Here is a 12,283-nt window from a genome sequence, read left to right as displayed (position 1 = left end):
CCCTCGCTCGTCTGGCTCACCCCGCTCCCCGTCATTCATCGACCGGCGGGTATCGTTTATGACCGGCAAAACGACGGGAATTTGCAAACGCCGGACCGAAGAGCGTCGGGGGTAAACTTGGCCTCGAAATTCGCACCGGACGGTTTTCGGAAAGTAGGTCAAACAACGTGTGTTAGTAGTTTATATTGCTTGTTTTTGCTTTGCCACATTTTGAATTCGGGGGCTGGCTGACTAACTGACTGACTGATTTGCCGGTCGTTCGGTGTGTTGTCGCCGGATGGTCGTTCGGTTTATTGTTGAATTAGGAGAAGTTATGAATAGAAGAGGAAGACTGTAGAGAGGATGAAGATGCACCGAGCGACTGGCGTGCGGTTTTTCGGGGGGCGGCCATTCGTTTGGGCGGTTTGGCTGACTGACTGGCTGCTTGCGGTAGTGCAAATTGTGCGTATTTTTTGCGAATGGGGTTTACTTTTCAAGGCTGCCCAATTCGATGGTGCGTGTGGGGCTGAATTTTGGCAATGTGTGTGCCATCTTTTTGCATTTTGATAGAGATTTTGCGAGGTTAGTCTGGTTGAAAGTGAAACCGAGCCATGCAGTCGTTCGCGTTGCGCTTTGTTGGCTAGATCGTTGCAAATCGGTAGATAACTCTAAACTCGAATTCGGGTGAGCATAGAAGTTCATAGTAATTCAAGGTTGGAAATTCTGTTAACAAAAATCTTGAATACTTGAGATCTTAAAATTCCAGGAAGAGCAACAAAGTGATCTTTAAAGAATTTTTGCCCTGTGTTGAAAATTTAAAGTCAAGTGTTCTGGTAAATTGTTGAGAATAAAATTCAAACGAGATATGTGTAGAAGCACGGTGACCTACTTTCCGTTTGAGAATAAAAAATGTGTTAATCTAATAATAAAACCAGTGATGAAAAGCGTTGATTGAACCCCGAATCTGCCTCTGTTGACTTTAGCGCGTGAGTTCTGCGTGGTCGCCATTTTTGGAATGGGGACATAAGATGCATAAAAAGGAATGCTCTCCTTTGGGTGTTTCAGAAGAATCATACCTTTGAGACGACTGATAATTCTATCGCATTCATTTTGATTGATTTTTTTTTGTAAATTAATGATGTGCTATGTTTATTTCGGCATCATTTGTAAAACCAATGACGTCAGAAAATCTGAAAATCGTGACGTTTGAGTTCCACATCTTAGACCCACACAATCGAACATGAAAATGTGGCATTGTATGAAAATTGACTCCATCCATGTATTCAACAGGATGGAAAATTTTCCTGACCGGAATCATTAAGGATATCATCGCAGAGCTGATTGACCACTTTTACAGCATAGTTACGTCACATTGTATCTGGATTCAGGAACTCAAATGGCCCAAACAAGATTAGGACGCTTCAAAAAGGAGAAAAAAATGTGCGAAATTTGTGCCAGTGTATGGGTGCGTATGAATGACTGTGGATCTTCAAGTTCAATCAGTCCCCCTCAGAATACCATTCAAACTGGCCAAGTGGGTGGCACACGGGAGGGGAGCCCCAAAACAGGCAACGGATTTACCTTCGCGAATGTATGGGTGCGTATGCGAAGAGTAGCTTTCCACACCTATACGCAAGCAGTGAACTTTCGGAATGGCAACACAGGGCAGAAATTCGCAACAATTGCCAATTTTCTTTGCTTTTCGTTTCCGTGCATTCGTATGCTGTTTTGACGAAGGCTTGGGGACTCAAAAGTGGCTCCGGCTGTTTGGACCTCGACCAAGATACCGAGGCTGGTGCTTATTTTCAGCGTTTCTTTAAATTAAACATGTACTCACACCTCGACACAGCTATTCGTACAACGAACACATATTCAAACAAATTGGCATCAATCCCCATCCCAACACACATTCCCAAAATCATCCAAAAAAATCGTCCAGGTCAATGACCTCGGGTGTACTGACCTTCAAATATGATATGTACAGATCACTTAATTATAAATTTATCAAGAAATTTGATTTCGCTTAGTGATAAAACATATTTTTCTTTTTCTCCACCCAACAGGATCATCGCAAAGCTCAAAAACTTACCTCCAAAAATTGGTGGACAAACTCACAGGTTCCACCCAGTCAACAATTAATCAAATTTGATGCTCGCTGAAAAAGTTTGCTAAACTGACAAGAATTGATGTTTTCGGGACTTAAATTTTGGAAAGAACACAAGAACTTATCAAAACACACGTGTACTGCGCCTCTTTTAGAACACTACACAGTTATTGCGCTAGTTAGATTAACTAAGCGCAACCGGTGTTGCTCTGGGACTCAAACTCTAGCTCTAGTTTCGAATAGAATAGTGAATGTGCGAAAATGCGCGTTTTGCTAATAAGCTGCTAGTTGGTAGTCTTCTTTTCGACTTTCGTTCAAATGTGGGAGAGATGAAAAGCATCAAAGAAGGGGTTTGGCATAAGGCTGTTGGCGACACGTTTGGGAGCGAAAAATTCCTTCAGGATAGCAGATGGGGACAGCTAAATCATCGAAGGCGATGTGGATCGGAATGCAAACCTATTTTGATGAATTTTTCGGCCCCGCGCTTGGATGGTTGGTGTGACTAAATTGACCACACGATTAAGCTGTGTAGTATTGAAAATGTGGCGGCACAAAAACAAATCTGATTCTAATGTTGTTTTAATTCACTTCAGGTTACGGTGCATCGAAACGCCCCATCATGGTGCATGGTAATGGAACGTTCCGCCAGAGAGAGACCTCGATGAACTTTCACGATTGAAATGTTATCGGACGAATTCAGGTAAATCCAAACAAACATTCTCCCCCATAAACGAGATTTCACTCGTAGTGCAATCATCGTTCAAGAGTTCGACTTGGGTCATTTTACTATCTTAGGTGATAATTCAAATTGCATCACAGAAGTGCATTTTGAAGTCTAGAGTATTGAGGGTAAACATTCTCGCTGATAAAACTGAATCGATCAAAAGAAGAAAAGAGTTTTCTCATGGAGCGATCATTTACAGAAATACTAATAAGATTGTTCCTGCTCATTCGCACATCAGCAAACAATGAACCATAAATTTTAGAAAAAAAGAGTTTTCATTACCTTTGCCAAACTTGGTCGTTCGGACTGCAGTTCCGGTTTCCATCAGAAGAGCAATCGCTCAACACAAAAAATCGTCGATTTTTTCTTCCAACGAACAATTCCGGACACCTTTTTTTGAAAGATTAATTTCTAGGTAGGAACAAACAAAAAACAACGGAAAAACAACTCAAACTGAAGGTTACTATTTTGGAATTTTCAACAAATTTTCGGGGGTTCCATTTATTTTTGGAAGGCCAGCAGGATGAAAACTTCTACACCATTCGGGCTTCACAGCGAGCAACGAGGAGTCGTGGGAAGTGGGCAGAAATTATCAACCACCAGCCGGATTTTTTTTCGCTAAACTGACAGTTCGGGTAGAGTCGAAAGAAAAACGGCCTACCCCGGAAACGATATTTATGTGTCATGGCGCACTGTGATTGCAGCTTCTGGCCGAACATGCATCAAAACAAAAATGTGTTTGCACAGAAGATAGGTTGTTTTTTTTTTTCTCCTTTCTCCCCATTTATTGAGAGCAGGGTGCCCGTTTTCAGCACCAGGAAAATGGAAAAATCATGTTTCTGCAGCATAGGCACCGTAGCACTGCTATTGGATTTGCGCCAATTTGGCTTTTCTCCGGAGTTGAGTTGTCAGCATGTCTGCATTATTTTCGGAAATCCTTTTCAGTCGTTGACCGGAAGCAATAATTTGATTTGTTTGTCGTCTTACGTAACAAAACGAAAATTGTTCTACAACGTGCTAAAAAGCCTGGGAACCCAATTTAGGGAGTATTTGAAAGAAAAGACAGAGCTGATCTTAAAATTTCAGTAAATTCAAGCTCATGTGCCCACAGATAAGTAATGTTGGTAAAATCATTACATTTTTTCCAAATTCATGCCAAAATAACAACAGATATGAAGGAAAAAAGGTAATAAAATAACTTTAAAATCACATAAAAAACATTACAAACCTTTGGTACAAAATCAATCAGGAAGAAAACTGCCTTTTGAAAAATAAAGAATAATTAACAAATTATTAATTCCTTCGGAATATTTGTTAAAATGTGTAGTTGTGTTTGTGGATAATTCAATAAACATTTTCCTGATAAACTTTTTTGTTCCTCGTGCTTCTGTGAAAATCCAAGCTTCATTTTGTTCATTTTGCAACATTTAACATTCTGTGGGTCGTTTTTTTAGCTCCAAGGCGTAGAGGAAGCCCTTTTGAAATTCCACCTTCCACCCCTTAAAGGACATCTAGCAAAAATAATTTTTTTTTGGAATATTATTCATGAGGACAGACAATTTTTCGGTTTTCAAATAAGGACTGAATTTGAAAAAAATCCATCACTTTGTTTTGTTAATAGTTTTTGAATGAATGAATGGAGCTTGATGAAATTTCCAGCAAAGTTGCATAGTGATGTGATGTTTACATGTGCAAATTTTTGTAACGTTCTGTCTGATGGTTTCTAAGTTAGCGTCCATGAAAGAAGTTTTTCAACTTTTATTTATGAGCACCACGTACGCCACCTATAATGTAAATTATCGACCTCCGTTGTTCCAAATCAAGGCTATTTTTAATAACTTTTGCTATTTTGTGAAGCTTGACCTTCAAAATCACTTAAAGTTTTCAATTTGGTTGTAGTTAGGACAAATTTAGCCGATCGACCTCAAACGGCACAAAAACAACAAATTTGACTTTTTCTTCACCACAGTTTTCTTTTTTTTTTTTCACCAATGTTGTGAAACTTATTCAAGCGTTTTGCAGGGTAAACGGCCGCATTGGAGGCAGTCTTCTTTTAAAGTGCATTCCCTCATCGTGTCAATCGTTATGAAACACTGACTGATTTACAGCCTACACAAATCGTCAGCCTCCTCAAATACTGGACATCAAAATTTTTAATTTTCTTTCCCTTGTTTATCTTTGGAAAATACAGGCGAGACTTTTCAACGCAAAGTTTTTGTCTAAAAATCTGCCAGGTGCCCGCTGAAAGTTTTGAAATTTTCAAATTATCTCCAAGCATTCCAAATATTTTGCGCACGATTTGACCTCCGTATTTTCTTTATTTTAGCGATGGGTAAATTTTTTTATTTTTTAAAAATAAACAAGCCTGTTTATCATTCAGCTAAGCGAACCAAATCCATAATTTTCAATTATTATCACTTCCCTAATCGAAATTTTTGGACAGCGCTTGAAAAATTCCCTACCTTCATGAATTCAATCATCTTAACTTTTATTCAAATTTAAGCTCATTGTTAGTTACTCTACGACTTCTGAACGATTTAAAATATGAACTTTGGACGAATAGTTGATTTTCGCCTGTGTTTTGGTCTCCCACTGGGACATTCCTGGATTTTTTTCTATATCCTGCCCATAAAATTTTGTCGATTGTATCTCAAAAACCACTTGACTGGTTGTCACCAAATTTTGCACACGTACACATTGCATTACACTGCTTACACAAAAAAGTGAAAAATGTGAAAATGAATTAAGACAAAATTTCATTATATTGTTCGTGAAATAGAACGAATTGAACTTACAAACCTAAAAAACTGATTTTGAATCTATTTGGTTGAGGTTTTCGAGAAAGTTGATTATTGATTTAAAACCATTTTTTTCAATATCTTGTCAATATTCTGTAAATTTGGCCAAAATTGGCAAGTTGGTGAAAATAAACTCTAATTTGCATCTCGGATAAATGTAAATTTGGTGCTTTGTGTAAGCAATATTTCCAGTGCATAAAACAAAAGTTAGAATTTGAACTTGGAACCACAAACTATTAATGATTCGGTTCCAAAATTGGACATATATAAAATTCAGAAAATTACAGTTTTTGCATATTGAACCAGAATTATTAAGCAGCCATCTGAATTAAAATTCAAATCAAAGTTTAGGATACGAATTTGGAATTTAAAACAAAATAGGAAATAATTGTGAACAAAAATTTTCAATGAAAGAAAACAATCCTCAATTTCAACACAATCACTCAAATAATTTTATGCGCTTCAAGTTAAACGGGTAATTTTTCCGTTGGAATATGAAGTATTTTATGCGCGTTTTAGTTTAAACTGTAAATTCTGTATACTCGAATTTTGAGCTCTTTAAATCAGAAGTTTGCTCTGAGATATGCTTTAAACTTCATTGGCTATTTTTGAGGATTTTAGTTGCTATGTCAGTTTCTTGAGTCATTAGTAGACGAAATGGAGAAACATTAGAATGACCAACGCCAGCCAACTATCAAAAATTTTATGCGATGCACGTTATAATTAATCCTAGGTCTAACAAAAGCACCTACAATGCAAAATTCGATTAGAGTTATGATGATAAAGTAATAAAGTTTGAAAAATCTAATAGAAATTCTAATTAAAGTAATATTAATGATCAAAACAACAATTTGTTGCACCTGAATCAAAGCAATCGAAAGATTCCTTTCGATTCAACCACGGTAAATGAAAAGTTCATATACCGGCATTTCGATAGCAACTTACTACCTTCTTCAGTGAGCGTTTTCGAATAATCAATCGAAAACGCTCACTGAAGAAGGTAGTAAGTTGCTATCGAAATACTGGTATATGAACTTTTCATTTACCGTGGTTGAATCAAAAGGAATCTTTCGATTGCTTTGATTCAGTTGAATCATTCAACCAAGTAGGCTCACAACACAACAGAGTGAATTTGTTGCACACTAAAAGCTTAAAACTACATTTACTTGCGAATTATATCTTTTGAAACATAGGTCTATCCCATGAATATCGCGACAACGATATATCTTGTTTATGTATTAAAATGGTTTATTGGCCGAAAATTTACCTTAATTAGCTCACTTTTTGTCATAATTGAGGCTTAAAAAAAATTAAAAAAAAAATCAGCCGATAAGGCTTCGCTTTTGGCGAAACACTAATTTTTATGTTCTTCTCGAACAAAATGATTGAAAATTCTATACAATTACAAGCAGACTCGGTAAACTCCGTCTTACCATGTTGAATTTGTCGTCCATTTTCCATTTTTTCTTCGCTGATCAACTGTGAAAAAGCAATAAATGTTCAGCTGTAAATCGTCTCGCTTTTGTAAATTTGTCCTAGTTTTTCTCTTTTATCTTAACTCGGATGAAATATTTGTCACAATTTAGGCTTTAAGAAAAACCGTTTTCAAAAGAAATCGTCCGAAGGGAACCAAAGTTACTCATGAAAAACCGGATTTTCATGTTCCTCCCGAACAAAATGTCTCAAAATCCCATACAAACATCTGGCTCGTTGAACGATTCCTTCCCGTGATCCGATCTGACCCAAATTTGACTTCAGATCTTGAACTAGGTCTAGGATCAATTTAAGCAGGCAGCGCATAACTTTTTCAAATGTTGGGTCATTCGAGGCACTCTACTGAGTACAGTTAAATTGAAAATAATTTTCAAACAAACTAAGACTAAACTTCCCATAAGAGGTGCTAATAGCTGATATGAATAAAGCTCTAGTAATTGTTTTTGCTATTTTCGAGCAGTTATGTGTGTCAAATACTTCGAATTGCATGCATATTTTTAATCCGGAGCTAGTTGAAAGTCAGTATTCTGCTCTGCTTTTTCATATCTAGTTGAGCAAATGCTTTCAAGTTTTGCCGTACTTAAGTTCGAGCTAAGTAAAAGCTGTCGAAGCAATTGCTTTCGAGGCTAAGTCTGACAACCTGATTGATAAGCTATTGGATTTTCCTGATTTTTTGCCTGATTTTTGTGAATGTGATGAAAAATGGTTAGTAACGAACTGCATTAGATACTATAGCTGAAGCGAAAATTTGGATCAACGACCGAAAAAAAGGTCATCACTTTGAGTGAAATTTTCGTTAATTTTAGGTATCCTGATTTTTATTTCACCAGTCCCAGTTTTTTTTTTTAATAATTTTGGGCCTATCCATAAGAAACTGAGAATAAACTCTAAATTCTGCTTAAAGAATTTTCTATTTTTGTAAAGATTAGTCAGTTTATTTGCTTAAAAGCTTGATTTATGAACTAGTTGACAATGGTCGCGAATAAGAAATTTATACTCCTCGGAGCTCAACCGACATTTCCAATACCCACAAGCCCGACTATCACATAGACTACATTTTTCAGGAAATCACTACCGGCAACATGCTCTCGGTAGTATTTGTGTTGCCACCTTTTCTCGGGAAAAGGATTGCCCAATTCACTCCCACTCCCCAAACTCTCAGAATGGGCCGCTGTCGTCTACTAGGAAAAAAAGAGAACCGTCTAGACGGAACTCAAACCTCACTGCAGCAGCTGTGGCAATTTTGCTGCAGCTAAGCTCTCTTCCTGACTACTTTTCGCTCGTTCGCTCGCTCGCTCTTGCAGCACACCCTCTACCTATTTCCGGTATTGCTCGGGAAAACCCGTGTGGAAAATATGTACATGTCTGACAGCTAGACCGAAAGCACCCACCCTCTCACTCACTCAGTTAGTCTTTCCCCACACAAGCCGGAAAGCAAAATCCTGTACTTGGTTGGTTGGTACCACAAAAGGGTTTCCACGGGAAACATTTGGCTGACAAACGGGCAGCACAGACGGCATCGATCGATTCCAGTCAACTAGTTAGTCTGCCACCCTAGGAAACGCTAGAGGTGGGATGGCTGGCTGGCCACCCTATTAATGGCAATCGAGGGGAAAATCCTTGCCGACCAATTCGATGCAAAACATGCAAATCGCATTGATCCCATCAGTAATTGGTTCATAAGCTCATAGTTTTTTTTTAAATATATAGAGATAAAAACCAAAAATATCTTATTGCATTTTCTTTGCGAACCAATGTTTAAAATTACACTTTTGAAATCAAACTACTCCAATAAACTTTTAACTTCAAAGAAATAATAGAACTTTATTGAGTTTTAGTAATCAAAAAACGAAACATGATTTGTTTTGTGAATATTCATAATATATGTTTACCAGCAACAAATTCCATTTACCTATCCCCAGACCCCAGACAACCAACCATAATAACATTTCCGAAATCAAATAACAATGAGCGTTCACTTGTCGTCGCCATGAATCAGAGTGATGTAGGACTAAGTATTGGCAAACTATACCAACTTCCAGCCAAAATGTTGCAAACAGTTACCATTTTATGTAAGCACCCAGTCAATACCTTGTGGCCCAGCCCTAAACCTGCGAGCGCCAAGCCGGAAAGAAAGATTAATTGAGTCTGAATGAGCAAACTGTTTGTTTCCTCACCCAACATCATTCCCCCTTTCTAGATTTGTGGGACGCTCTCTGCCTCTTTCTATTTCCAGAAAGTGCACCGTACAAAACGGTGCTCTGGTGTGGTGCGAGAAAAACGGTTGACTTCCTGGCTGAGGATGTTACAATTTTCTTTCCCCAGCCAGGGGGAGGGGAGAGAGTCGGTGGGTGGGTGGTTCAATGTTGTCACGTTAGGGGTAGGTTGTGGGGATGACGTCGTCGCTGTCTGGGAAAAACGGATTCCAACAACCTTTCGGTGGTTGAGGTTGGTTGGGAATCCAATGAAGGATCGCTCACTTTACGCAACTGTATGTGTTGAGTAAGGGGGGATGATTTGTTTTGGGGAAGGGATTTCTCGGAACAGACATGCTCGAAGCCACTCCACTGGGATAAATAAGAAGTGTAGGAAAAATTGCTGACCCTTTCTTTCAAGGATGTTTTCCTTGGAAATTTGATTATCCAACTGTTCCGACTATTTTGGAAAAAAAACTCTAGTTTTCCCCCTTTTCCGGTGGTGGTGTGAGAGTGAGAAAATTCTGTCTGGCAGCTGATGTTTTTCTCGATCTCTGCTCCTGTATTTTTAAGTCGAATATTGCGTGCAATTCTGGAATTCTGCGAAGACATGGATGTGTTTACATATATTTCAGTGTATGTGTACGGAAGTCTGATAGTCTGGCTAAAGACAACGAGAGTACATTGCCCTTTGGCTATAAAGATAAAAACGAGGAAATTGTGATTGTCAAATTATTCCAATCTTTTGATTAAATGATTCTTTCACAAATTGATAGAATATTGAATATCAGCATATACTGAACAACCCAAATAAATAAAAAAAATATTCAAAAAACTTATTTTCTTTTTTTTTCAACCAGGCAAACATTCCAGACACGCGTCCTTGCAAATTCAACTCTATGAGGAAATTCTTCCGGCCGATGATGGGACGATGTTGTTTACGTTTCGGAATCGATTCTTAGAATCTGCCCGGCAACGTCCTTTCGTGCGCGGCGCGTGTGGGTCCAACGTTTCGATGGTGCATCATGATCACCTTCTAACTGCGCTGCGCTGCTGTTGGAGATTCGATCGAAAGAAACGAACCCAACAAAGGGTACCAACCACGAGAACATCGGTATGCTCTAATGGTCTCATCAACCTGCGCAAAAGGTAGCAATTTTCGTTCATTTTCTCATACCCCCGAGTTTTCTTCCCGAAAAAAGAGATCTGATCATTTGTTATCCTTTCATTCTATTCCAGCAACGACGTAGCAGTTACGGTTTCGGGGAGGATCTTTGGAATCGAGATCAAGATCAAGGTTGCTAGCTCACGTGGGGTCAACAGCACAGCTCGGACTCGAGAGGTTTTCAGTTTTTTTTTCGACAACCGAATGAAAGTACATCCAACGTTCGGTCATCGGAACATGGAAGAAACACGTGTTTTTTTCAGCGCAAAGAAGCGTTGCTTCTTCGCCAGAAACACCGGTCCCGATCTAAGTGCATTGGTGCATTGCACTGGTGTAAGTGCACTTTCCGCGAAATGTAAGCCTCAATGTGTAGTTGTACGTGATTGTGATTAAATTGGTTGTAGCGCAGTGCATTGTATGTATTAATGCACTTTTTTCGTATACTTGGCAGTGCGTCTCTTTCTTGTTGGTCCCCTTTGAGATTTTCCGGATCCGACGAAGGTGCGGTCATTTTGATGGAGTGCTAAAATATTCGATACGGAGCACAAATTGCAGTAATGCACTCAACTCCGTCTCGTCATTGCAGTCGCAATCGTCATCCGAATGGCTGAAGCAACCAAGAAAAACGATACACATCACATCGTTGCCGCTGAAGCTGTTGCTGCTGCTGCTGGTAGTGCGAAAAAACAAAATGGTGGACAAATACTGTCTGTAGATTTGCAACGAGGAAATTGCAGCCCGTATCAGGATTTACCGATAGTGCCGGTGCAGTCATATGTCTTGATTTATTGCTCCGTGGGCTGGCATTTTAAAGGGAACCGTTAGCTGGTAGAATTTGAATATCCGAACAGTCCAATTAGATTGTGGAGCTTGAAAGATGAATATTTCAGTCACACATACTAACAAACGCCTGATGTAGGAGAGCGATTTACCGGGATCACCCCCATGGCAACTAAATTTACAATTTCTTTTAAACTGCTAGATGATAAATACCTTCCAAAAGTTGTATTCTTTGTTATCGCGAAATCGATTCCCAGTTGATTCCTTTTTTATTTGTTTTTTTTTTCGTTGAAGATTTGCCCAATCGGTGCTTCCTCAGCAGATTGGGGTGCTTCGTGAAAGTACTGTTAGATGCTCTGATTCCTCTGGCACACTCTATGCCGACCACTCTTCCAGACGCATAGAAGAAAAAGCAAACGTGCTTGGCGAAAAAAAACTACTACACTCTTTTACATTCTTCCCGGTATAAAATCTCCAGTTTAGACGGCTGATGAACACAGAAAGTCGAACACACAAGAAAAGCTAGGCTCGCTTTATTCAATCATTGCACTTGGTTCCAAATTTGCTCCCCTTGGCTCACTTCCCCGGTTGTCTGGCAATATCCAAGGTTACCAGAAGTGGCCTCTGCCAAAAATTCCACGCAAAGAATTGACCATTCACTTCACTTTGTACAGCCACCGACCAGGTGAGAAAGATCTAGCTCGAGCATCCACTAACACCATTCGCGGGGAAGGCTGCAAGGTTCGATCACCTCTGTCCAAAATTCATTCACCCGCTCGCCACGGTCTTCCGCGGAAAAAAGAAAACTTGGTCTTCTGGGTGCGGGAGGGGGTGGCACACGAAAGGCGATAATGGCGGCCGGCGAGTGCTACGTCACACACTTTCTTTCTCTGAACACTGAATCGCGGACCCAATCACGGTCTAGCACTTAAGGGGTCCACCACACCCGGAAATCACAGTGCCAGCTATCTTTCCCTGGGGTCAATCGCTCAAAGGACTAGACAGAATTTTCCACCCGAGGAAGAAAAAAAAAACTCCGGTCTA

At 39.4% G+C, this 12,283-nt stretch overlaps 1 protein-coding gene across 13 annotated transcripts in view; it reads right to left on the bottom strand.

Annotated features, from left to right (window-relative positions):
- LOC129759884 (heterogeneous nuclear ribonucleoprotein Q) overlaps window positions 1-12,283 on the bottom strand; it is a 58,695-nt gene that overhangs the window by 32,197 nt on the left and 14,215 nt on the right. For 2 of the 13 annotated variants that reach the window (XM_055757431.1, XM_055757427.1), the window contains exon 1: window positions 3,090-3,425. The exons of 3 other annotated variants lie outside the window; for them this stretch is intronic. In XM_055757431.1, the coding sequence (XP_055613406.1) occupies window positions 3,090-3,132 (43 nt within the window). In that variant the 5' untranslated portion in view covers window positions 3,133-3,425. Of the gene's footprint in view, window positions 1-3,089; window positions 3,432-11,452 lie in introns of those variants that run through there. 8 more of the 13 variants (XM_055757434.1, XM_055757426.1, XM_055757425.1 and 5 more) reach the window with 8 other exon arrangements.

Source organism: Uranotaenia lowii, unplaced genomic scaffold, assembly GCF_029784155.1.
Source record: "Uranotaenia lowii strain MFRU-FL unplaced genomic scaffold, ASM2978415v1 HiC_scaffold_30, whole genome shotgun sequence".
Taxonomy (NCBI): Eukaryota; Metazoa; Arthropoda; class Insecta; order Diptera; family Culicidae; genus Uranotaenia; species Uranotaenia lowii.
The sequence above is the reverse complement of the archived record's forward strand: the minus strand, read 5'-3'. Positions and strand labels throughout refer to the sequence as shown.